General features: G+C 40.4%; 1 protein-coding gene across 5 annotated transcripts in view; it reads left to right on the top strand.

Moving 5' to 3' along the window:
* PLEKHG7 (pleckstrin homology and RhoGEF domain containing G7) overlaps positions 1 to 22,059 on the top strand; it is a 61,398-nt gene extending 39,339 nt beyond the window's left edge. For all 5 annotated transcript variants that reach the window (XM_017548618.2, XM_037745759.1, XM_037745760.1 and 2 more), the window contains 7 exons: positions 5,570 to 5,744; positions 7,313 to 7,428; positions 7,783 to 7,876; positions 13,264 to 13,343; positions 15,509 to 15,662; positions 20,151 to 20,248; positions 21,216 to 22,059. In XM_017548618.2, coding sequence (XP_017404107.1) covers positions 5,570 to 5,744; positions 7,313 to 7,428; positions 7,783 to 7,876; positions 13,264 to 13,343; positions 15,509 to 15,662; positions 20,151 to 20,248; positions 21,216 to 21,323 — 825 coding nt within the window. In that variant the 3' untranslated portion in view covers positions 21,324 to 22,059. The remainder of the gene's footprint in view (positions 1 to 5,569; positions 5,745 to 7,312; positions 7,429 to 7,782; positions 7,877 to 13,263; positions 13,344 to 15,508; positions 15,663 to 20,150; positions 20,249 to 21,215) is intronic.
* The last annotated feature ends 786 nt before the right edge of the window (positions 22,060 to 22,845 follow it).

Raw genomic sequence — 22,845 nt, forward strand, 5'->3', positions numbered from 1 at the left:
TTTTTTTTTGTATTTTTAGTAGAGACAGGGTTTCACCATGTTGACCAGGATGGTCTCGATCTCTTGACCTCGTGATTCACCCGCCTCGGCCTCCCAAAGTGCTGGGATTACTGCATAATACTTTACCAGACACTGTCGCAAAAGTCTCCTAATTCTGAACACAAACCTGTGAAGTTGATTACATTGTTCTTTTGTGTCCCTGAGCCTCAGAGAGGTTAGACGACATTTGAAAGGTCACACAGCCAATAGGTGGCAAAGAAAGAACTATAGAAAGATTTTCAGACAAAAAATCCAATACTCTTCATACCAGAACTGTTTCCAGTTCCTTGAGGCTACTTCCCATCACCATGGAACTATTAGTCTCACGAAACAAAGGCAAGAGGTCAGGGAGAGACCCGCAGATAGAACTCATGTTATAACACATGATGCTGTAAACACAAAGTGACTAGTGTTTGAGCCCTTGCTATGGCCCAGACACTGCGCCACATGCTGGTGATCCATGATCTTCTTGTCTACACACTAACTCTGCAGATTTTTATGTTGTCCCCGTTTTTCAGGAGTTTAGACAAATTAGGCAACGTGCTGAAAGATATGGTTGTTCAAGGGCAGAGGTAGGATTTGAATTCAGACCTGTCTGAACCTGATGTTCAGTCTCCTACAATGTTCTGTCATAAACGACATTCGTGGAGAATTTAAACCCATGTTGTGTTATGAGCTGCCTGAAATTGACCTATAAATGCAGTGGGATAAATTTACCTTCCATTCCACATGAGGCTAAGCTTTATGAATGCATGGACTTTATCCTGGTGCATATTAATGGGATTAGAATTCTTCCTACTGTTTTTCTAAAACGTATTTACTTATGTATTTATTGAGACAGGGTCTGATTCTGTCACCCAGGCTAGAGTGCATGGTACAATCATGGCTCAGTGCAGCCTCAGACTCCTGGGTTCAAGTGACCCTCACACTTCAGCCTCCCACATAGCTGGGACTACAAACACGTGCCACCATGCTCGGCTAATTTTCTAATTTTTGTAGAGAGAGGATCTCGCTATGTTGCCCAGCTTGTCTCAAACTAAGCTCGAGCGATCCTCCTGCTTACTATTTTAGAAACAAAATGATGTAGAAGAAGAAACTGGGAACTTCGTACCAAGTCTCTTAATGTGGCTCTTCTAACAATGGCTAAGAACGCTAGCCTAATGGACTGAATGGTCAAGATGTGCCAGGCTCTGTTCTAAGCACTTTGTGTAAATTATCTCATTAAAACTTCTCACCAACCCAATGAGGTAGTTACTCTTGTTATCTACATTTTACAGATAAGTTTTAGAAAGGGTAAGTAAATTTCCTGAGGTTCCAAGAATTCTGGTTGCCCCATCCCAATGCTGTGCCCCACCAAGACAGATTTATTAGGACTTTAAAAAGAAAAAACAAAAACAAAAACAGGGTCTCACCCTGTTACCCAGGCTGGAGTGTAGTGGTGCCATCATGGCTCACTGCAGCCTCAACCTCCCAGGCTCAAGTGACAGGACATAGTTTCATTTGGGGCCCTTTAATCCTTTCACAGATTCCCTAAGCACGTTGGATATTTATTATAAAGCAAGAGTAGCCTCCATGGATCTAGACTCATCAATAAAAAGGCCGTTTATGTCCAGTCTGTCTCAATGGAAATTTTCTTTGCCTTTCCTAATGGAACTGAAAAATGAAGTCAAAAGAGAGATGAAAGGAAAACTTACAGCTTTACTTTTATAATGTCACACCATTCTTTTTCTCTTTTCTGAAGTTTTCTGAAACACTAAATGCTTCCAACATCCCTGCCTGGATCCTTGTCTAAATTATTTACCATGGATGCTTTCTGCCAATTGCCATGGAGGAGCTTGGTGTTTTCACTTTGACCTGGAATACCAATGTGTGCTGGCAGCCAGAGCTGTTCCCCACAGCAGGGCAATCTGGGGCAGTGGCCTGGAGCAGTGAGTTTTTTGGGAGGGCAGAGACCTAACTGCTGCTGAGAAATCAGTTACAAGAACTCCCAGCCACCCAAGAGGTCCGGGACCCGCAGGTAGCACTGGAACACTGCTGCCCATGAGTCAACATGGAAATCAGCCGCTGGAGAATAGCCCTGCTCCTCTCCACTCACAGCCTTTCTTCATCTGTCGTGCTTGCTTCTGTCTCCATCCCTGCCAATGTCAATGAGAAGAACCACAGCCATTGGACCTAGAGGATAACTTGGAGATCATCTAGCCAAGAGCCATGTAGCCAGACTGGAGTCTGAGGCTGCAGTAAGCCATGATTGCACCACTGCACTCTAGCCTGGGCGACAGAGTTAGATCGACCCTGTCTCAATAAATAAATAAAAATAAAATAGTAGGAAAAAATCTAGACCCATTAAAGTGCACCAGAATAAAGCACATGACTTCATAAAGCTTAGCCTCATGTGATATGAAAGGTAAATTTATCCCACTGCATTTATAAGTCAATAATGAGAACCACAGCCATTTGGAGCTGGAGGAGAACCTGGAAATCATCTAGCCAAGATATCATCTGGCCAGACTGGAGTCTGAGACTGCAGTCAGCCGTGGTTGCACCACTGCACTCTAGCCTGCGTGACAGAGTCAGATCGACCCTGTCTCAATAAATAAATAAAAATATAACAGTAGGAAAAATTCTAATCCCATTAATGTGCACTAGGACAAAGCCATGCCTTCATAAAGCTTAGCCTCTTGTGGTATGAAGGGTAAATTTATCCCACTGCATTTATACGTCAATTTCAGGCAGCCTATAACACGACATGGGTTTAAGTTCTACAAGAATGTTGTTTACAACAGAGCGTTTTAGGAGATTGACCATCGGGTTCACACAGGTCTGAATTCAAATCCTACCTCTGCCCTAGAACAACCATATCTTTAAGCATATTGCCTGATTTGTCTAAGAAGAGAAATTGAAGGTCCAGAGAAAGAAGGCGGTCTTCAGAGCCAGGATCCTGGAGCTCTGTTCACCATGCACCCTGTGCTCACTCTCATGGCCAGCCATCTGTATGTAGGGGAGAGGAGAAGATTTGAAGATGAATTTGGTAGCATCCCTATGATGAAGAGCCCGGGATATTTTTAAAAACATCCAGCTGAGCCAGGTGCTGTGGCTCACACCTGTAATCCCAGCACTTTGGGAGGTGTGCAGATTGCTTGAACCCAGGAGTTTGAGACCAGCCTGGGCAACACAGTGAGACCCAGTCTCTACAAAAAACTTAAAAATTAGCTAGGCGTGGTGGCCTGCACTTGTAGTGTCAGCGATGTGAGAGGCAGAGGTGGGAAGATCCCTTGAGCCTAGGAGGTCGAGGCTGCAGTGAGCCATGATCCATCACTACACTTCAGCCTGCTTGACAGAGCAATACCCTGTTCCCCACAACCTTAAAAAAAAACAGCTGATAGTGTGGGAGGACAGTGGGACCCCACCTCGCCCCACCAAGGACATGGTCAAGCTGTGAAAGACAAATGCAAATTGCTAGGCAGGATGCTAGGAGGTAAACAGGGAGGGATTGTTTAAATGGGAAGAGAGAAAGAGCTCTCCCTTTCAAAAAAGAATGGAGCCAGCAAAATAGTAGCGACTTGTGGGCTGTGTATTTGACCCCTCTTCACAACCCAAAATCTTCAGTAAAATAAACATGCATACTCACAAAACATGTCACGAGGAGGTTTACAGCGGAAACTAACATAGGAAACCAAGAGGATACATTTGTTCCATGCTGTTCAGGGAAGAAACGGTGTACATGAAAACGAGTCCAGGGGAAGCCATTAGAATCTCAGTCCCCAGATACTGGTAAATATCTAGGGGAGAAGTCTGGACTTCCACAGGCCATTGGAAAGTGTACATGGCCTGTGGAAGTCCAAATGGAAACAAGAGTCCAGGGCCCAGAGGAAGCCATTAGAATCTCAGTCCCCTAGATATTAGTAAATATCAAGAGGAGGAGTTTGGACTTTCACAGGCCATTGGATTGGTGGAGGATTGAGTCAAGCGTACCTAGATCTTCAAAATGCAAGGACTGACACGTGGGCTTGAAGACATCTCTGGGGATGTAGCATGAGTCTCCTGCAGTGTGACCCACCTGAGGATGGCCCTGAAGGGTCTGGGTCTTAAGGCAAAGGAGCTAACCTGGAGAATGAAAGGAGAATGGAAGGTAGAAAAGAAGCGACAGGCTGCAGCAGGAGAAATATTTAGTGTAAGGGCAGGATCCCTGTGGTAGTCAATTCAGGGTGCTAAAACAACACGCCACAGATTGGGTGGGTTGTCATCACAGGAGAAGGTTGCTCACAGTTCTGGAGGCTGAAACTCCTGGTGCCAGCATGGTTAGGGGCTGGTGATGGCCCTTTTCTGGGCTGCAGACAGCTGTCTTCTCGTTGCATCCTCACATGGTGGGAAGAGAGCTAGAGAGCTCTCCAGGACCCTTTTATAAGGGCACTAGTCCCATTCGTGAGGGTTCCATGCTCCTAGCCTAATCACCTCCCAACAGTCCCACCTCCTAATACCATCCCATTGAAGGTTAGGATTTTATTAGGTTGGTGCAAAAGTAATTGCAGTTTTGGGGATTAAAAGTAATATGACGTGGATTTGAAGGAAAGCAAACACTCAGTTTACATTAATCCCTCTATCACTGAACTCAGGGTCAATTTGGTGTGAGTGGGCAGTGTAGGAGAAGAGGAAGAGAACGAACCCTCCTATGCTCCTTCCTGATGTACCCGTCTGCATGCTGGCCATCGACCACCTTCATGCCTCATTTGTCACCTTCATAAAGGCCAGAGAGCGCCCTAGGTTCAAGGAAGCTCACATTCAAAGAAATGGCACAGCAAATAAAACTAATGTAAAAGCTATTCTCATCTTCACTCAGGTTTCTCAAACATCGTTTATGGAACCCCAATGTATAACCCATGGCAATACTCACTACAGTTACTAAATTACTAAAATTTCTTTTCTTGTCTTTCCCAGTGCTGGCATACACCAGAACTGCCTCTTCTTTCAAACCCCAACTCCAAACACTGCCTATCGAAAACTGTCCGCGTCTGTTCTCCGCGTCTCTACCTCTCTCCTCTCCCCTTCATTCTAGATCAACTGAACCTCTTCAACTTCTATGTTCATTTCTCTTCATTTTTTATCATTACCCTGATCCTTCCCAACTAAGGGGAGTCAAGGAACTGACCCAACAAGCATGAATCCTTCCTTTTCCCCCAGTCTCAACTCTCAATTCTTCTAACTGCATCACATGTGAGAACAAAGCTGGTGAAACCAGAAACCGCCCCCGAGGGTTGGGGAGGAGGAGCCAGTGGGCAGAACTAAATTCACTCTCAAATGAGCAGGGTAGACAAAGCTGGAGCACATCTATTATGACGTCTTATCGCTACCGCTAATGGAACATGCACTTTTTAGGGGATTGGATCTGTGGCTTATAAATTGTCCCAGCAAACTCACAAGTGCATCCTGCAGTTAACTGAGTAAAATCTCTAAGAAGCTCTCATGTCCAGGTTTCTTAGTGGCTCCGTGGGCGAGGTGATCATTCTGATGTGGCTCCTTTTGCCTTCCCCAGTGGTGTGAGCAGAATGAACAATGCAGACGGCTCCACCTGCCTGAGCTACTAGTGGCCCCACTTCAGAGGCTCACTCGATATCCATTGTTGCTGAAGAATATCTGGAAACGGAGCATGGACTCTGCTGAGAAAATCATCATCTACTCCATCAAGGAAAAGGTGGAAAAGTCCATCCGTAAGTCCCTGAGATAAGCGAGCTTAATTAAAGAGTTGGGGCCTTGTGACTCCTGGGAACTCTCTGGGCTTCCATCCTTGGAGGTAATTCCATTGATTTGAGGTCATGGCTTTCGGAAATGTGGGTTCAAGTGTGAGTGCATTGTATATCAAATGCGCACAGAACAATGGGCTCCAGTCACATCCTGGCGAACCCTGTGAGAACTCTAGCACCAAGTTTACACAGGACATGGCTCTGTCTCCAAGTGTTTCAGAAGTGAGTTCAGGCAGGAAAAGTTACTTCCCAGACAACTGAAGGCACTTTGTTTATAACAGTCATACTGACCCCACACACAAAGCAAATGGGAGTAAACACCATGGAAAATGTGTCCAGAGGATAAATTACCATTCATCATTTCTTAAATCACCAAAAGCCAGGGTCAATGTGAAACTACGCCAACTGCAACCTTTAGAACTGAAATTTGAGAATGGGAACTGAGCAGGCCCTATGATGACTTCAGTTTATTTGTTTAACTTTGTATAACTGAAATTCACATAAAGAAGTTCATGATTTATGCCCATAAACCAAGATTTCCTGGTGGGCATCAAAAGGGAACAATTCAAATTGGTAATATTCAGCCATACAGAAATGTTTTTTTTTCTTTGGCAAGTTTAAAAGTAAAATGATACTGCCTGGAACAGGTGCTTTTAAAAAAAAAAGTAAAATGACCATTTAATTGGTTTTTTTTTTCTGCTTTTAAATTTTTTATTCAAATTCTAAAATTACCTGAAGAGCTGGAATTAAGTTTATCAAGCGAATAAGACAAAGATTCAGTTAAAGATGACTTCTTTAAACTTTTGAAGTAACCTTAAGATTTATTATTCATTTGGATGGGTTTGGGAGGAAAGATAAAGCAGCACCTCTGGAGATTTCTCAGTAAAAGATGGATTCTCATTGTTGAGGGAAGAGATCTGTGTGGCCTTCCTTTAAGTCTTTTAGCTTAGAGATTGTGAATTCTGAAGGGTTCCACTAACAATGTGATTCTGCAGGTCTTTTGCTTGTCTTCCATGTTTTCAAAAATCATTTCAAACCCTCGATAGCAACATGTTACTAGAAAACGTTGGAAAATGAATACAAACCTCCCAAAGAGAAACTGAGTGCTTACCAAAAAAGAAATAATCACCATTATCATGAAGTGAATATTCACTTTTATGATTGGGACAAAAGGATATGTTTGTCCTTGTTAGTCTGATTTTTTTTCCTTCCTCTAATTACAGGCTGTGTGGTCTAGGGAATAAGAGAAAACTACCAAGAATTTTATTAGAATTATTGAAATAAAAATACACAATATACTTTCAACTTACTGAATGAAATGAGTTAAGCTTCATTTTTCTCTGCAAGAGGCTGATTTCAAATTAGTGAGTTTTCTAAGTCGCATGAACAGCAAGTAATATGTGAAATGAACTTAATATATGGTCTGGCTCCGGGGGCAGCCAGTGTTTCTAAACGATTCCTGTGAACCTTGGTTAAAATCTAAACCGCAATGTCACATGCACTTAGAAATAGACTGACCGTGTCTTGTCTTTCAGGGGACCTTGAAGGAAAAGTGAAGTGGCTGGACAATTTCCAAAAATTTAGATATCTACAGGAGATTATAGTGTGGCCACCGCTTTGGGATAGAGATAAAAGGTTTTTCGTTCCAGAGGTAGGAAGAAAAGATCAATTAGGACTTATGTCCCTTTCTGGAAGTTGGGCATTTAGACAGAAATACAATCTTAGATGTCCCCATCTGTCTACTTGAAGAAGAAATCTAGTTTCATGAACACGAAGTAAAGTCTTCATCTGTAGGGCATTGTACGTGGGGAGGCTGATGCCATTGTGCCATTCTTATGATGGTCCTTCTGAGAGGTTTTTTCATTATTTCCCATTCCCATGTCCATCTGCTGGCGTTTCCAAATGTCAGGAACTTTCTAGATGGAGTTGATTGCCCCAGCTTTTTAAACATGTTCTCTTCCGATCACTAACAACATCTCTTTTATTTTCTCCCTTGTTTTACAAGTGTTTGAAACACATTTTTAAAGAACACATGGCAGAAAACATCTTGTCACCAACCAACAGACACCTTCTCTATGAAGGAAAATTAACTCTCGCAGGTAAATAACTGCTTCCTTTAAAAACGCAACATCTCTGCTGCCTTGTAACTTGTTTGACCACCAGTAATTGAAGAGCAGGAGGCATTGTGTTTGCCCATGTTGCAGGTGATGGAGGGTGTGAATCAGAGAGTATCCTATGGGGTCACACAGACTCGGGCTTGAAAGAAGACTTTACAACATAACTAGCTAGGTGCCCTCCATTTTCTCTCTGTAATGGGATAGCTGTAACTACTCTATAGGATTGTTAAAACAACGTCTGTCTCTACTAAAAATACAAAATTAGCCTGGCTTGGTGGCACATGCCTGTAATCCCAGCTACTTGGGAGGCTGAGGCAGGAGAATTGCTTGAACCCAGGAGGTGGAGGTTGCAGTGAGCCAAGATGGCATCATTGCACTCCAGCCTGGGCAACAAGAGCAAAACTCCATCTCAAAAACAAAACAAAAACAATATACAAGAACAACTTAGCTCACAGTCTGGAATCTAGTAAACACTCAGTCAGTGGTAGCTGTTATCATCAAATCATTGTACTTCTCCAATGAGCCAGCCAATCAAGCTCTCAAATGTTTATGGAGAATCTATTATATAGCACAAGTTGTGCTAGGTAGGTGCCATTGGGAGATATAAAATACGTATTCTGTATAATTCTTTCCCTCTAGTTGGGAAGCTCTGCCTTATTACCGGGCCTACAGGATAAGTTCAGAAAAGAAGAGAGTCCTTGAGGCTGGAGTGTGCCCCGGAGAGGCTTCGTGCCGTCTGTGGGACTGGAGGTGGGCTTGGAGGGGCAGGAAGGATGAGGTCAGTGGAAGGACAAGAGGGAGGTCATTCAGATAAAGAGCACAGCCGGAGAAAAGTCGTGGAGGCAGAAGTCCCCAGAGAAACTCAGTTTCTAGCAGAGTACATAGGAAGCCAAGCCCCTGGGGCTGACCGCCTGGCTCACTCCCTGCTCAGCCTTTTCTGCCTGCACAACCTTGGGCCATTTACAGTGATCTCCTGTGCTTCAGTTTACCTTTCTTTATTGTGAAGATTAAATGAACCAACAGATGTATAAGCACTCAAAAGAATGATTGACCCAAAGTTCATGCTCAATAAATGTCATGATGACCAGAAAGGCTGCTTGGCTGAAATAAGATTTGCAATCATTTATTTATTCATTTTTGCACAAAATCTTGACCAGGCATCTACTGAGTGTGAAGTCCTGTGGGATGGGAGGTTGCCTAACTGTGGTGATGTGATATCTTGTGGGGAGGGGCTGGGAAATAATCTCTTACTCAATATGTGTATATTGAGACTCTGCTCTATTTTAGAGGTAGTCTGGATGTCAGGTTAGGACATAATCCCCACCTGGCAGCTGTCAAATAAGGAAGATAGACATGTCCAGTGTTTTATATCCAAGGGTTTTTTCATACATTATCTCTTTCCAGTGAGTTAAACAGAGAAGTTGCTTTTAATCCCTTGCTATAGGTGAGAGATTTGGGGCTCAAGGATGTTCTTTATCATACCCAAGTTCACCTGGTGGGTAAATGACAGAGTACCAGCTGGAGCCAGGCTGCCTTGGTCCGGCCAGCTTCCAGAATCATAGCAACTGCCTTGGAAACCAAACAGAGGGACCCAGCCAGGAAACTGCAGGCAACCAGAAGTCATTGAGTTCTCAGACAGGGAAGTGATAAGTTAAAAGGGCATTGAAGAAAGTGTTGTTAATAAGAAATGTTCAAAGTGGCATAGAGGAGACTGAAGCAGAGAGACCAATAGAGAAACTGGAAGTTCCGTAGTGAACAGGCCGAGGTGAGAATACTCTGGGCCTGTCTGCTGCTCTACCATTTTTTACCTGTGGTCCACTCATCCCCTACTTTCATTTGAAAAGATAACAATTTAACTTTTCTTTAATATTATTTATAACTTCAGAGTAATTATATTTTAGGACAGGGCCAAATTTATAAAGCAAAACATTATCTGTGTTGTTCAGCATGTATCTTTCCCTCCAAAATTGGCCCCACCTGAAATTATGTGAGACTTTGGTTCACTCCTTCCCTCTTCCTGCCTATCTCCCAATACTGTGAGATGCACCAGCTTCTCCTAAAACATTAGAAATGGGTGTGATAGAAAAGGATACGAGAGATACTGCGAAGGCAAAACCAGGAGGACTTTACGACCGATAAAGTGGATGAAGAGGAAATGAGTCTAAAAGTGTTGATCTATGTATCTGAAAGTTTTGTTGATAATGCCATGAGTGGTGGAGGGAGTGGGTCAGAGGGTCAATTTTAGGGTTCAGGTTTGGGCATAATGAGAACCCACAGGGAAGCTGGAGGAGCAGCTCCTGGTGGGTGAAAGTCTATGTCAGATGTGAATTCATGCATCACATGGGTTTGAAGTGACCGTCATAGATGTGTGGGTGGGAAGCTCATCTAAGAAAGACTTTACAAGCAGACTCAACTTTTCCGGAAAATGCTTCTTATGCAGTCAAATGCAGTAGCATGGAGATAACTACATAATGTCACTAACACCAGGCACTTGTTTAATGGCATACGCTGCACTAGTCAAATTCCATCAGAGACGGAGACTCCATGTTGTAATTGACATGGTATCAAGTCAAGTGTAAAGTCATGAGACTTTGACTCAGAGTTGAACATAGAGATTTGACGGGGCAGGGTGACAGCATGAGAAGAAACAGGACATGTCGCTTCTTGGTCTTTTGGCTAAGATCAAGTTAAGAAACAGGACATCATTTTGAATGAAAAATGCATTGAACCAAGAGTCAGGGGACCTGGCACCAATTGTAGGCTTTGGGAAAATTTTAATTCTCTTATTCTCTTGTATAAATGTTATTGCTGCCGCTGATGATGATGATGACAAGGATGATGGAAATGATGTGATGAAACCTAACACATACTGCATTTCCAAATGTCTTCCAGTCTTAAAAACTATATTCTTATAAGCAAATCAGTGTATTTTCTCATTCCCAGGAGGCACAGATTTTTATAATTTGTTTCATAACTTGCTTGGTGGAACACTAGGTCCTCAATAAATGGTAGCTAAAATAATTATCACTTTCTAGAATAATGTCTGGAACATTATCTAGAATGACTGGAATACAAAGAAAGTATGTTCCCTGCCTGTTTGTCAAAATAAAAAAGTTGAAATTATTAGGAGAAAACACAACTATTTCATTTTGACAATGATCATTGAGCTGACACATATATGAGTAGCAGAGGATGGAGAGAGCAAATTTTACAGGTCTGAAGGTTGCTGTGGACTGAATTGTATTCCTCCACAAATCACGTGTTGAAGTCCTAATGTCCAGTATGACTATACTTGGAATAAGGAAGAAATGCAGGCAAAATGAGGTACTCATGCTGGAGCCTTGATCTGAGAGGATTAGTACCCTAATCAGAGCAGACACCAGAGAGCTCATGCTCTCTGCCATGTAAGAACACATCCAGAAGGTGACTATCTGCAAGCCAAAAAGAGAGCCCTTATTAGGAACTGAATCCACCAGCACCTTGATCTACTTCCCAGGCTCCAGAACTGCGAGGAATAAATTCCTATTGCTTAAGCCACCCTGTCTGTGGTATTTTGCTATGGCAGGTTGAGCTGGCTGTTCACAGGTCTAGTACTGTCCCATCTTAGCCCTGTATATCAATTGGCATACAGAGTCAGCCACTGGAGACAGACAGGTAACCATCACTTAAAAGAGATTGTTTATTTCTCTCTTGTTAAGTCCCAAGCTATATGACAGCTCCACCCATGAAGTCATTAGGAATCCAGATTCCTGCTGGCATATTGGCAAATCTAGGGTATTGCTTTCTTCTGTGTGGCCCCAGATGACTCACCAATATGTTTGCATTCTACCCAATAAGGAGGAGAGACTGGGATAAGAGAGCTTAGCCCTCCCCTTCACGAATATGACTCAGAAGTTGTATGCTTTGGCTCACACTCCACTGGTCAGAATTTAGCTCCTTGGTCATATTCAGCAGCAAGGAAATGTAGTCTCTATTCTCTGTGGATGGGTACTCACTAAAACTTGGGGATTCCATTGGTATAAGAGAAGGGAAGAACAGTTTGCAAGGGACAACGCAGTCTTTGCCACAACTTGATTTATGAAAAGTTAAGTTTCTAATATGATTTTTAAAAAACTATTCAAGGACTGTTTAGTTTGAATAAAACACCTGATTTCTCTCCTATGCAAATATAGAAAAAAATCTTTTCTCTAAACTTAAAGAATGAGAGAGGATAGAAATGAATACTAAATGTTTCATCTACTACTTTAAAGCTTCCAGGGGTCAAAACATATAAGAAAGAACTTCTAGAACAACATACATAATATAAATAGAACAAGCTGAAAAAAATTTACAGGGCTTTTCTATGCTTACTCTAAGCTCTTGTCACATCCCCCTCTAAAAATCTTTTCCTCTGAAATCGCTTAAATTTAACCTTTTTTTTTTTTTTTTTTTCTAATTTCTAAGTGATAGAGTAACTTAAGGAAGGAGATGCCTTATTCTAATATTTAGTTTCTCTTCTACTACTATTCCCTTCTTAGGAAAAACTAAAGGAAACTATTTACCTTAAGTAACTATTAAAACTAGTAACAGAAAAGTTTGTAAATATGAAGTACATGGAGAATATCTAAACATTTATACGCAGGTTCTAAAACTTGAGAAATAAGTAGTTTTAATGACTGTCAACGTAGGCCGCCATAACAAAATACCACGGTCAGGCTGGCTTAAACAGCAGATATTTATGTCCTACAGTCTAGAGGCTGAAAATCCCAGGTCAAGGTGATGGCAAATTCTGAGCACTGTCTTCAAGATGAGGGGTGGGGGACAGGGCACTCTCTGCTGTCTCAACAGAATATTAATTCTACTGGATCAGTGCTCTAGCCTTATCACCCCATTACCCTAATTACTTTCTTACTCCAGATGCAGCCACACTAGGGGTTTAAGGCTTCAAAATACGAAATCTGAGGGACACAATAGCATAGTTCATAGCAGTAAGAAAATGCCTTTTCTCTGGTTATGTGTGCCTTTGTCAATAACCACCCAGAGGAATCAAGGGGCAAAAATGCTGCAAATTCAATTAGTTGACGGATTTACCTTTGGCTTAGTTGAAGTCACTACAAATACCATCTGAGTTATCTTAGATCCAAATGAGATGCATCATAAATACAATGTCTTTAAAGTTGGAAGCCTGGCCTCTCAGCAAGTCTCTGCTTTAGGAAGAAATCAATTCAACATTGAGGCAGGCAGCTTTCTGACCTACATCATTGGAGCCCCTGGGGTGCCATAATACCCATCAAGTTTTGTTTTATAAAGAATTCATTGATTTTTTTTTTAAAAAACCCCTTCTACTTATGGTTTCAAGTCCCCATTTCAGCTTCTCTTTTTTTCCTCAGAAAGCACAAGATTCCTAGATGCTTATCTGTTTCTCTTCAATGATTTCCTCTTAGTTACGAAAACTAAGCGCAACAAAAAGGTAAAATGCTATTTCAAAGTAAGTTTCTCAACAAGTTTGCTAAATGAGTTGTGGTAAAAATATAAAATATTCTTATACATCAAGCTGAATCTTTTCCTCTAAAGAATGAAGGCATTATAAAATATTGGCTTTTTTAGTCATAAAGCTCTGAATTTAAAAAAATAAAACCAAAAAAAATGCAAGTAGCATTTCTCAAGGATGTTAAAAGAGGAATACGTTTTTAGAGCAACTTAATCTGTATACTTGCAAGCTAAGTCCCAGAAGCCAGAGAACTTTGCCTGACCTGCCTAAGCAAAGTAACCCAAAACATCTTTGTCCATTTTCGCCCATTCTTTTTCTGAATTGGCCACCACAACAAAAACAGCCAGAGAAGGGGACTCTCTGAACCGTCTACTGTCTGTGTCGAGGTGGTATTCAACACTCATTCTAATTTGAAAGCTCACATTATTTCTGAGAAATAATGATTTGGGGTGAAGGTGAGAGGGAAACCTGATCTCTCAGTATCTACCTATATAAAAAGTGTAGAAGCCAAATATATATCTGTCATCACAGACAGAATGAATCAACTAGGAGCTAGAGCTGCAAAATTTCTACAGGGAATAGGAATTTTTTTCACGTTACTTAAGTATTATGTGTTACTGTTATTGTTGTTGTTATTTTTACCACCCATTAAGCCACTGGTCCGCTGCAGGTCCCCGAAAGGCTGTCTAATTTACTGTTTCACAGTCTGTTCCCTGAATGGTGTGTGTGAGTGGTATCAGCAGGGAAGTTTCTCTAAGGCTCTCAGACACCTGCTCCAAGATGTGGGAAGAGGAATGCAATGTCTTCAACCGTCAGAGATACCTAATGTTGCTTTATTCCACTCATTTCTTTACCAAGTGACTAGCCTTACACAGATGATAACATCATGAGACTAGCTATCTCACATCTTTTAATAAACTAAGCTTCTACATTGCATGTTGGTTAGTTGAGCTAAATCAACGATCTTTAAGCAATAAAATAGATACCCATTAATCAACCTATGAATAGTTGATTGACGGTTGGGGAAGGAATGGGTGTATGAGAATATTAAGGGTCACAGCTTCGGAATTTGTATGACCTCCTATTTTAAGTTACTCAGACTAGCATGTCTGCATAAGCCACGTTCTGAAAAATCTCTAGCCCTTTCAAAAAAACCTTGATGCTTGCATAGTTGACCTTCACATCAAAAAATGGTACAAATCAGAACATAAGAATTAATGGTAGCCCATGTTGATCATATAATAAGCTGATACTCTGGTTTCATGCATTCCAAGTTGATTGCTAAAGTAAGGAATTGTATCAGTTTATATGCCTCTTTGCTATTTTATGTACAATTTATACCATGCAAGTCATACTTTTTTTACCCCTTTTTAAAAAAATCGGCATCTTATGTGTTCAAAATAATTTCAATTATTTATAAATTCTAGAGCATGGAATCTATTTAGAATTCAGTATTAGATCCCAGGCATACAATTGGCCAAAGTGAGGACCCCTTTCTCATTCATTAAACTCAATACTATAAAGAGATTAAGATACTGGGAATGAAGAATTTCCCATTGACGTGAGAGTGATTTAAATGTTTCCCAGTTAGGGACATCAACCATTATTTATTCAGGTAATGAAACTTGGAGATCAGAAACACTTCACTGCTGGACACGGTCGCTCACTCTTATAATTTCAGCACTTTAGGAAGCTGAGGTGGGAGGATCACTTGAGCCCAGGGGTTCCAGACTAGCCTGGGCAACATAGTGAGATCCCATCTCTACAAAAAAATAAAAAACCAAAAATTTGCAGACCATGGTGGTGTATGCCTGTAGTTCCAGCTACTTGAGAGGGTGATGTGGGAGGATTGCTTGAATGTAGGAGGTTGAGGCTGCAGTGGGCTGATACCGCACCACTGCATTCCAGTGTGGGTGACAGAGTGAAACAATGTCTCAAGAAAAAATTTTTAATAATAATAATAAAATAAACACTTTTCCATAAATCACTATGCTTTGGGGCAATACTTTTCAATATCCAGAAAGAATACTAAGTTAGATTTTAAGCAACTGTTTCTCAGAATCTATTTGCTTACAGATGCACTTTAGGTAAGGGTGCCAATATTTATTTCCTATTTATTGCATTATTTTTCTTGTTAATTTCAGAAACTTGGAGGCTCAGACCCTGGTTTAATGTGCCCGTCTCTTACTCCTGAGTTGCAAGCAGTAATAAAAGAGGGTGGTTCGTGTACAGTACTCGATCAGCCTATTCCACTAGATAGATTGGTAGTCAAAAGTATTGAACCACTCCATGTGTCAGGTATGTGTCTATTTTCATTATTCAGCTCATCTGTTTGCCATCACAGAGGTTTATATTGGCCTTTTTTGGTAGCAGGACACAAATTTAAGTCTTCGTAAAAACAAGACCGTGTTCCTATGTGTCTATATATCTTTCACTCTATGAATTAGTTATGATGTCCAATGCTTGAATGATAGCTCTGTCACTTGCTAGCTGTATGACCTTAGATAAGGCACTTCAGTTTTCTAAGTGTCAGGTTCTTCTTAACAAAATAGGGGTAATAATATCTATTTCAGTGAGTTTCTGTGAGAATTAAATGAAATAATAAATGTAATGCACTCAATAAATGATAGTTGCTGCTATTGTTATTGTAGTATTATTAATACTATCACTATTATTAAAACACTGAGAAACCATGACCAGATATGCAAGACTAAGATATTATAGTCTATTAAAAGAATTATGCCAGAAATATATATACTCATAAATACACACACATATATATGTATGTATCTACACAACACATGCATCAGAAACATATATCATTTTTAATCTTTTATTCAAGCATTTTTTTAGTATCTCCTGAGAGCCAGGCACTCAGAAGGCCTTGCAGATACAAAGATGAATAAGAAATAGCCGTTGGCCTTCGGGAGCTCTTAGAATAATGAAAGATCAGTAAATCCTCTGTCAGAAAAGCCCTGGGACCCTGAGTGACTCAAGGACATTTCAGTCTACTTAGGGCTTCAGTGGGCAGCAGTGTTCAGGAGGAAGCAGACACCACTCTGCCTTGGCTAGAGGCTCCTAGACCAGCCGAGGCCAGGCAGGTAGGGACTGACTTCCTGTCCCCATGGGAGGGGCAGGAAAAAAGAAAGCAGTCACCATCCTCCTCAATTCCCAGCCCAGCAGCCAAACCCAGAGCTTCAGTGACTAGCATAGGACTGACCCATATATAATAAAGAAATCTTAAAGAGTGAATGAATGAATGAATGAATATGCAAATAACAATAGCAAATACATAGTTATGCTACATAACTAAATTATATATTTAAATACCAGCTGGGTGCAGTGGCTCATACCTATAAATCACAGTACTGCCGGGCGCGGTGGCTCAAGCCTGTAATCCCAGCACTTTGGGAGGCCGAGGCGGGTGGATCACGAGGTCAAGAGATCGAGACCATCCTGGTCAACACGGTGAAACCCCGTCTCTACTAAAAATACAAAACATTAGCTGGGCATGGTGGCGCGTGCCTGTAATCCCAGCTACTCAGGAGGTTGAGGCAGGAGAATTGCCTGAACCCAGGAGGCAGAGGTTGCGGTGAGGTGAGATTGCGTCATTGCACTCCAGCCTGGGTAACAAGAGTGAAACTCTGTCTCAAAAAAAAAAATAAAAAAATAAAAATCACAGTACTTTGGGAGGCCAAGACGGTAGGAGTGCTTGAGGCCAGGAGTCTGAGACCAGCCTAGGCAACATAGTGAGACCCAGTCTCTATTAAAAAAAGAAAAAATTGCGGGTGCAGTAGCACACACCTGTACTCACAGCTACTCAGGAAGCTAAGGTTGTAGGATGGCTTGAGCTCAGGAGTTAGAGGCTGCAGTGAGCTACAATCGCCACTGCACTCCAGCCTGGGTGACAGAGTGACACCCTGTCTCTGAAAATAAAAATAAAAATAAATTGTAAAAATTTTAATGCCTTACATATATTAACCCATGAATTAATAGAACCTCTCTCTCCAAGAGCAGAAGGGAAGCCTGTATCCAGAAAGTTAACCTCTGCCCCCTGTGTCCCTTCTATTTTCAGTAAGATTTGCTGAAAGGTAACAGGGCTGACTTTAATGCCTCTTGTATTTGACTTGACTGGGACCAGTCAAAGTCTACATAGACCAAAATCTGAAAAGCCAGAGAGCAGTTCAGGAGCAAGCCACAAAAGGGGTATGTCAAGGTTGCCTGGTGAGTGTGCTCATTTTCAGTATGAGCCTCTTCCCTGCCCAAGGGATGGCAGAGGAATGTAGCTGAAGCAGAGCTCCAGTATGTTGTGGCTGGAAATCACTTCCATTCTGTGACCTGTTTAGGTTACTTTTTCATGGGGAAAAGTATCACAGCAGAGGGCAGCCTCCTGTGCTAGGAATTTATTCTCATACTACAGTGGCTATAATTCTAGATTGTGGCCTGACACATGGACTTGAGTGAAGGAAGGCGCCAGAACACCTATGAGGAAGAGAAAGCAGTGCGGCTGAGGTTCAGTGTAGTCACAACCCTGCCAGCTTTAAGACTTACACTTCATGGGAAATCTGACATCAGTGAATTACCTTGAAAGATGTTTTTTCTCCATTTCATTTTTTTTTTAATTAAAAAATATTTAAAAAATACTATGCTTCTGGGGCCAGGCGGGGTGGCTCACGCCTGTAATCCCAGCACTTTTGGAGTCCGAGGCAGGCCAATCACTTGAGGTTAGGAGTTTAAGAGAAGCCTGGCCAACATGGTGAAAAAATACAAAAAATTAGCCAGGCATGGTGGCACACAGCTGTAATTCCAGCTACTCGGGAGACCGAGGCACAAGAATTGCTTAAACCCAGAAGGCAGAGGTTGCAGTGAGCCAAGGACGTACCACTGCACTGCAGCCTGGGTGATGGAGTGAGACTCTGTCTCAAAAAGCAAAAACAAAAACAAAAACTATGCTTCCAGTGTTTCCACCTTTTTTATTTTCTGACTTGTAACTACCATCTCTTGTTCCTTTTAAAAACATTTTTCTCATTTCTCGGACCTATTAACTTGACTAATTAGATACATTACATGAGTCAGAGTAGCTATAGAGCTGGAAAGAGTAAATGAGGACGAGAGAGATGGAGCTCTGGAGTGACAGGCCTAATTCCAAATCCTGGCTATATCATTTATAAGCTCTGTGAGCTCGGAAAAATTAATTTTTATGTTTCCTCATTTGCAAGTAGGAATTAGCTGACCCATCTCATAGGGTTTCTATGTAGAGAAAAAACATAGCATGGTGCCCAGTACATAGAAAATGCTTTTAAAATGGTGTCAATTAATGTATTAGAATGTCAGTGAAAAAAGACCTAGTCCTGCCTATATATTATACTCTCTCCTAATTGTATTGTACAGGCCTAGCTTAGCAGGTCCTTTTATTTATAAAGTCCCTTGTACCCATACTCCAAACCAAATGGATAAAGGATGCCTGGAATAACTTAAAAGTACAGTTACAGTTTTCGAGGAAAATAATTCCAAAAACCAGCCAAGAACAACCCCCTGATCTTTAAAAGCCTCATTTGCTACAGGGAATTTATAAGGCAAAGAATTAGAGAGTAAAACAAACACAGCCAGCTTTTTTTTCCCCCAGAAAGTCATTTTAATAGGTTTAAATCCTATCACTGCAGAGAAGCTGGACAGAATTTTACGGCATCTCATTAACAGACTTTGTTGTAGTAGAATTTAGGAATTATGATGTTCAGACTGCTATGAGTATAATCTGTGATACTGGGGTAGTTCTTGCAGTTAAGAAAATAAGTATTGTATTCACCTGGAATCTGAAAGAAGCCCAACCCTCCTCAGATAAGCCTGAGTTAAACTAACCCCAACTAATACAAATAGTGGCAGCAGACAAGTTTATCAGCTTAATGATTAGCAAGAATATGTCACTTGCCCAGTGCATGATAAGGGCAGGAGAGAGCCCTGGCCTGTTTTTTTAGTTTGTTTGTTTCTAAACATTGACTATAGAAAGAATGTATAAGCTGCAGGACTGTGTTGTATTAATAATTCAGAGACTTTCATTTTAAGAGCGCCTGCTATATTAAAAAAAAAAAAAAAATCTGCTCTCCCACTATCGCCTGTCATTTTTTTGAGGCCAGCTAGAAAATGACAGAACAGGCTTTCTTTTGCAAACACAGAAGCCATGACAACGCCTTTTTGTTTTGTTTTACATGTCACTCAGTTTTACATTTCACTCAGTTTGGTGGATGCTGCATTTTATTTGAGTCAGTTTTTTTGGTTTTTCTTGGCCTGTAGTGAAGCATTCAGGTGGTTTTGTATTTTTGCCACATTTTAATTTGTTTATAAACCTTGTTTGGATGTGACTTCCCTTTAAATACAAAACTAAAAATTTTTAAAGGAGAAACAAAACAAAAAATATTACATTGTTTTATTTTTATCATCTGTATTTTCACACACAAAAAATATCTACCTCATATGCTCAGCTTGTTCTATGAAAAGGGGCCGATTTCCCATCACTTAAGATGTAATTGCATTTCATCAAGTCCCAGATGTCATTAGCTAAGGAAGAAAGGTTTTCATATTAGAGTGGGCTTTATTTGAACACAGTTGTGGGGTCTTGGCACTGAAGTAAAATTTTTTTTAAAAACTGTAATCTACATGAAACTCCCACCCTTGTTAAAAACAAAAACAAGCCAAATAGAAAACAAACCCCAGATTCTTGCACTAAGAAATTGTTTGGATTTCATATGAAATGATTTGGCTTTTTGTCTTTGTAATATCTTTTTCTAGTCTTTGGGCTGAGAAATGCTTTTCTTATACAACACGAAAACAGATATCGACAGTGTACAGCAGCATTCTTATTACAAGCCCAAACGGAAAACATCAAAGTATGTATTTTAATTTTGTAGGTCTTTGATTCTTCAGCATTTACATAAAGAAAAATCTCACCCCCAAGGCTCTTAAGTAACAGTGAATGGAAAGTTTTGTGTATTTTCCCTCACCCACTTGGGAAGGGCAGATTTGGGAGGAGGGGAGGGATACATCTAGTCCATATAATGCTCAAAAGTCTCAGTGTTGACAATTTCCTCACACTTGCAGAATTGACCTAACAACTCTTACTCCTGCTGCAGAAGCTCAAGAGCTGCCTTTTCTTCAGTTTCTGTAGGAAATGGGGTATGAATTGCTTTGGATTGCATGATGAACTTTTAAGATGCTCCAATCAATTGCCAAAGTGCAAATAATAAGATATTAGAGTAAGAAGGGCCTGCTGCAATAATGATCCGTGTCAAGTCAGCCTGTCAACCTTTGAAAAATTGCCATTGTTTTTACAGCTATGGAGTTGAAAGAGCAGCTGCCTGACTCTGGTTTCTCTATCTTAGAAGTTTCCATTTTTGTATTTCCCCTGGTAGGCTTTCGTCACAGCCACAATATGGCCAGACAATAAATGCAATATTCCATTTCCTAGGTCACTGCCCTCAGTCTCTTTCAAATTATACCACTGGTTAAGAACTTGTTTTCACAGAGAACAGAAATTCCAGCAGTGTCATTTTCAAACTACATATATTCTCAGTACTCATTTTTCTAATGAGTTATTGACTGCTATGGTTTCTTGATTACTCATAACTATTATCCAACTTTCGTACCATACTCATTTAGCCAATTTGTGTTTTCCTATATGATTAGAAGTATGTTAGATGTAAGAAAGAAAATGGGAAACATATGCAAATATTTCATTAGTCTTCAGTTTTAAAGAGCTGGTCAATAAATAGAGCAGAAAATACTAGCCCAAATATGTGAGAAATTGTCAGCTAAACATACTAATCTCTATTTATATATTTTTTCTTTTTTCAACAGAAAACATGGATGGCACAAATAACAACAGCAATTTCTTGCTTTACCAAGAATCAGGAAACCAAGAAAATACCTTTATTCACATTGCCCACAGAATCCTCTGAAATTTAGGGACCTAAAACAAGTGGTATGCCTTTTTAGAAGATTAGCGTTTAAGGTATTATCCCATTCAAACTTTTGTAACACTTAGTTAGTGATGAGCTACAAGGAAATGTGCATTTTAAAGAAGTTCCAGAATTTGGAAATTTGAGCTAAGAAAATCCTCAGTATAGAGGAATAATGACTGCAACAAATTTGAACCCTGTGGAATTTCTTGACAAATATGTACTGACATCCAGATTACCTTCTAATGTGTCAGTCAGGTTTGTAAGAGGTGTGAGTGAAGAAAGGTGCTAATTTGTAAAAAGTTAATGATCAGATAAATGGAGTATCAGAAGGAAAACAATGTCCACCGCTTGTGTCCAATATGCACTCCAGCATCTCACTGTGTGTATCTATAAAATAATGAAACCAATTTTCCTTTCCTTGTCAATCAATCTTACTGCTTTATAGTCCTACCTCAAACACAATGTTAATTCTTTAGATACAAAGCTTGACTATTCTTTTAATATACAAGGAAGTAAAGAAGGACTACATTTTAACAGCAATTTTAAAATTCCTATTCTCAAACTCATCTCAGGTAAACTTTATAATACTCTAACCTGGAAGTAGACAACCCCAAAGACTGAATTCTCTTACTTTAAGATGAGGTGGGAAGAAAATCTGGCTTTTTCCAGTTAACACTTTTGCACAGCTTTTCTTGGCCTATTGTGAAGTGTACAGATTTTCATAGGCATAGTAAGATATCTGTCTCTTAACTTCATGTTTGGAAGAATGATGGTGTTTGCCATAAAAATACTTTCTGGTTTTGATTGGAGGTGTGTGTGTTTTAGCACAGAACAGTCACGTAAGTTTATCTGGCAGGACTTCAAATTTCTTCAGAATTTTTATTAAGAAAGGCAGTTTGAAGAATTATTACATTATCATGGCAGGATATATACTATTAACTATATTCAAGGAACTAGTTCTTAAGGTCAGAGTATTGTATCAAATGGAAGTCCACAAACTTCCATTTCAGGCTCGTACCTTTTGCAGTTTGCAAAGTGGAAGTAGTAAATTTATCAAATTTGGCTGTAAGACAACTGAAGCCTTAGTTGATTTTGTTAAGCGGAAGAATGGCATAGAGAGGAATATGTTTGGGCAAGTCATATGCACCGTAATTCTTTGAGAAAGGTGAAATTTCACCAGGCAAACAAGGCAGTAAAGACAAGTGCAGCAGAAAGGCTTTTGTAAAAGGCAAGCATGATTAGAATGGAGACTAATAATCTCTTTATAATAATGTCAGACATTTAACAGAAGAAGAGAAAATAAAAGGAAAATCTGGAAGGCAGTAACTATTGTTAATAGTTAAGAATAAATGAGGTGGGGGGAAAGGCAAAGAAGGAGAGAACAGACTTCAAGCAAATTCCTAGCGATGGCATCTGGATGGGATTGAAAGCAGTTATGTCCAGGAGAAGACAATATAGGTTTATGCAAGAGAAGATTTTATAAAGAAATTTCTGGCTGAAAAAATAATTTTAAATTAATAATCATC

Source organism: Cebus imitator, unplaced genomic scaffold, assembly GCF_001604975.1.
Source record: "Cebus imitator isolate Cc_AM_T3 unplaced genomic scaffold, Cebus_imitator-1.0 Scaffold212, whole genome shotgun sequence".
Taxonomy (NCBI): Eukaryota; Metazoa; Chordata; class Mammalia; order Primates; family Cebidae; genus Cebus; species Cebus imitator.